We start from the raw sequence: 4,089 nt of genomic DNA, 5'->3' as shown, positions 1-4,089 counted from the left end.
GTTGTTGTTCTTCTGTATACTAAGTCCTGAAGTTTGAGTTTCAAATTGAAAAAGTTAAGGACAGGAAGTCCTTAAGTTAGAATTATAGATTGAAAAGTTAAGGACATAAGTCCTTAATTTTTGACTTGCAGGTTAAAAAGTTTAGGACAGGCAGTCCTTAACTTTTAATTCGAAGTTTAAATGTTACGGACAGGCGGTCCTTAAGTTTTGACTTGCAGGTTAAACAGTTTAGGACAGGCAGTCCTTAACTTTTAAATCCAGGTTTAAATGTTAAGGACTGGCAGTCCTTAAGTTTTAATGTCTGGCTCAAAAGTTAAGGACAGGCAGTCCTTAAGTTTTAATTCCAAGTTCAAAAGTTAAGGACTGGCAGTCCTTAACTTTTAATTCCATGTTCAAAAGTTAAGGACAGGCAGTCCTTAAGTTTTAATTCCAAGTTCAAATGTTAAGGACTGGAAGTCCTTAACTTTTAATTCCAAGTTAAAATGTTAAGCACACTTAGTCCTTACCTTGGTCTTCACTTACAGTACACCTCTTCTTAATTATACAAGGAGTGTTTTATAACGTATGTCCTCAGTTTCCCATTCTCTTGACTTGCAGGATGGAAACATATGCATTATAGTTGCTTTTAATGGTAGATGGACTGAAGACTATAAATATCTTGATCATCAAACAAAGCTTTTTCTAGTACCTGAGTCAATTCGGTTTGAAGATTTCATTAAACAGATCTTTGAGCTAATTGAATTGGATAGAGAAAAGTTTGAAGCAGTGATATGGTTGATATCAACCTTGGAACAAGCAAAGGAATGCTTGTATCCAAAGATTCTGATCTTCACACATGTATAGAGTTGCTAAAAACACATTCACTCTTCAAGGGCTGTCGTTTCATAGTTGATATTTCGGAAAGAGTTTTTCCATCAACAAGCAATGAACATGTCAACACAGAAACTCAACATGACAATCAAGACAAATGCCAACAGATAATGGAAATAGATATGGTTGAAGCTCAACCATTAAATGAAGAGGTGCTTCAAACATTTGATTCTATTCAAGTAGAAGGACAAAGCATTATAGAGATTGACAACGAACAAGCTTTGGGTATTCAAGTCTTAGAGAGTGCACCGGTAATCGAAGAAGTTGCTGAAAAAACCTGTACTCAAATAACTAGACGAAGATCAAATTTGAAACAAAAAGAATCCCCAACTACGATATTAAGAGAAAATGCTTCGTTGGATGAAATAAAAGTTGGATCAGTACTTGACAAGAAGAAGAGTATAATTAACTGTTTTTCCAATATAGCAATCAAAGGACATTTTGAATTCAAGGTTGTTAGATCAAGCTCAACAAGATATTCGTTGACATGCAATAATGATAGGTATTGTTGGTTTGTGCGAGCTTTCAGAATTAAAGATTCAACACTGTTCAAGATAGTAAAGATTGAGAAAAAGCATGACTGCTCTGTTAACACTATGAAAGCAGATCAAAGGCATGCTACTTCAAAGTTGATTAGTGGTTACATTATCGACAATCTTCGGGACCCAAGATTTGAAGTTACACCAGCTTTTGTCATGGCAGAGATGCAAAAATTGCATGGACTAGACATTGGATATCACAAGGCGTGGCGTGCTATTCAACATGCTTCCGCTTTAATAAGAGGAAGTCCCGAAGAGAATTATGAATTATTGTCTTCATACTTGTATATGATGACAAGTAAAAACCCGGGAACTTATACTAACATAAAGATAGACGACAATAACAGGTAAAAAATTTAGGACATGCTATCTTTAACCTTGTTAACTTTTGAGTTGTAACCAGAAGTTGAGGACTGGCTGTTCTTAAGTTTTGAACTTGTAATTCAAAGTTAAGGACTGCCAGTCCTTAAGTTTTGAACTTTGAAATCAAAGTTAAGGACAGAATGTCCTTAACTTTATAACTTGAAAATGAAAGTTAAGGACTGCCAGTCCATAAGTTTTGAACTTTGAAATCAAAGTAAAGGACATCATGAACTTAACTTTATAACTTGGAAATGAAAGTTAAGGACTGACTGTCCTAAATTTCAGGTATTTTAACCTTGTTTTATATTATATTTTCAGGTTTGTTTATATGTTTTATGCATATGGATCATCAATAGCTGGTTGGAATCATTGTAGACCAGTGATTGCTGTTGATGCAACTTTTTTGAAGTCAAAATATCGTCGTGTTTTAATGATTTCAGTTTCAAAGGATGCAAATAACCAAATTTTCCCATTAGCCTTTGGAATAGCAGAATCTGAAAATAATAATTCCTATGAGTGGTACTTTAGTCAGCTTCGCAATGTAATTGGGAGCCGTGAGAATTTAATTTTTTTATCAGACAGGCATCAAGCTATTGCAAATGGCATTGCAAAGGTATATCCTGAAAGCCATCATGGGATTTGCATCTATCATTTGGAGCAGAACCTAAAGCGAAGGAAGGTGAAAAGTGAGGTCATAAAACTATTCCAAAGTGCTGCAAGAGTATACAAGCGCAAAGAATTTGACCTATACATGTCAGATATAGCAAATGTAGATAAGAAGACTTATGACTACTTGATGGAAGAACCACCGGAAAGATGGGCACGTTCTTGTAGTCCACGACGAAGATATGACATGCTCACAACAAACATAGTTGAGTCGATGAATTCTGTCCTATTAGAAGCAAGGGAGCTGCCTATACTAAGAATGATGGATTTCATTCAAGTGAAGCTACAACGTTGGTTTTATGAAAGAAGAAATAAAGCAGAAGGAACATTTTATGATGTTTCTTGTTGGGTAGAGCAGGAATTGAAGAAAAGAATAGATTTAGCATTTACTTTGAATGTAAGTATTATGTTCTATGTTTATATTATAATTTTAACAATATTTAACATAATGTACTCACTTATAATTTTTCAACATTGAAGGTCTTCCCTGTTGATTCATGGCGTTCTAGAGTTGAAGAAGAAGAAATAACTTTCTTGGTGGACTTAAACAAAAGAACATGTGATTGTTTTCAGTTTCAATTTGATGAATTACCATGCATACATGCAATTGCAGCTATCGAGAAGAGAAACATCAAGAAGTCAAACTTTTGTTCGCACTGGTACTTAAAGGAATCTTGGCTAAAAACATATGAAAGACAAATACATCCTGTAGGACATACTGATTCTTGGATTGTACCAGAGAGTGTTAAGTCACAAATTGTTAAACCTCCAGATTTCAAAGTGCCACCAGGTAGAAAGCAAAAGAAAAGGCATATTCCTGCTACCGAGCCATCAAAAATAACATTCAAATGTGGTCATTGCAGAAGAATTGGTCATAATAGAACATCTTGTATATATTCTCCTGCTCTCCATCCATTTTCAAGAAAGCATAGAGAAGATTAGATATATCCACTTATGTTTATCGACTCTTTTTAGTTTTTGCCATAAATTGGATTCATTTAGATTATTCTTATTTGAGCAGATGTCTGAATTTTGAAAATTTCTTTCTTCTTACCTTGTTTTTGTTTCTTTTGAGTTCAAAGATTAAAGTTAAGTACAGGAGTCCGTAAGTTCGACTTGCAATTTCAAAACTTAAGGACAGTCTGTCTGTATGTCCTTAACTTTGAGTTTTAAGTTCAAAACTTAAGGACAATGGTCCTTAAGTTTGACTTGCTAGTTAAAAAGTTATAGACAGGAAGTCCTTAACTTATACTTCAAATTTGAAAACGTAAGGACTTCTGTCCTTAACTTTCATTTAAAAGGTTAAAAGTTAAGGACAGGAAGTCCTTAACTTATAGATTCAAGTTTAAAACTTAAGGACTGTATGTCCTTAACTTTGAGTTTTATGTTCAAAACTTAAGGACAACGGTCCTTAAGTTTGATTTGCTTGTTAAAAAGTTAAGGAAGTCCTTAACTTATATTTCTAAGCTGAAAACTTAAGGACTCCTGTCCTTAACTTTGATTTTAAAGATTAAAAGTTAAGGACAGGAAGTCCTTAACTTATAGCTTCAATTTTAAAACTTAAGGACTGTATGTCCTTAACTTTGAGTTTTAAGTTTAAAACTTAAGGACAACGGTCCTTAAGTTTGACTTGATGGCTAAAAAGTTATGA

General features: G+C 33.9%; 1 protein-coding gene across 1 annotated transcript; it reads left to right on the top strand.

The window, feature by feature from the left end:
* The first annotated feature begins 770 nt into the window (after positions 1–770).
* On the top strand, positions 771–3,380 carry LOC109221772. The gene is made up of 3 exons (XM_019386221.1): positions 771–1,707; positions 2,213–2,835; positions 3,012–3,380. Exons 1-3 carry the CDS (start codon positions 771–773, stop codon positions 3,378–3,380), a joined length of 1,929 nt encoding a protein of 642 aa, XP_019241766.1.
* Positions 3,381–4,089: the final 709 nt, after the last annotated feature.

This window comes from Nicotiana attenuata, unplaced genomic scaffold (assembly GCF_001879085.1).
Source record: "Nicotiana attenuata strain UT unplaced genomic scaffold, NIATTr2, whole genome shotgun sequence".
NCBI classification, from domain to species: Eukaryota; Viridiplantae; Streptophyta; class Magnoliopsida; order Solanales; family Solanaceae; genus Nicotiana; species Nicotiana attenuata.
Note: the sequence above shows the minus strand (reverse complement) of the source record. Positions and strands in the feature narration are given on the sequence as shown.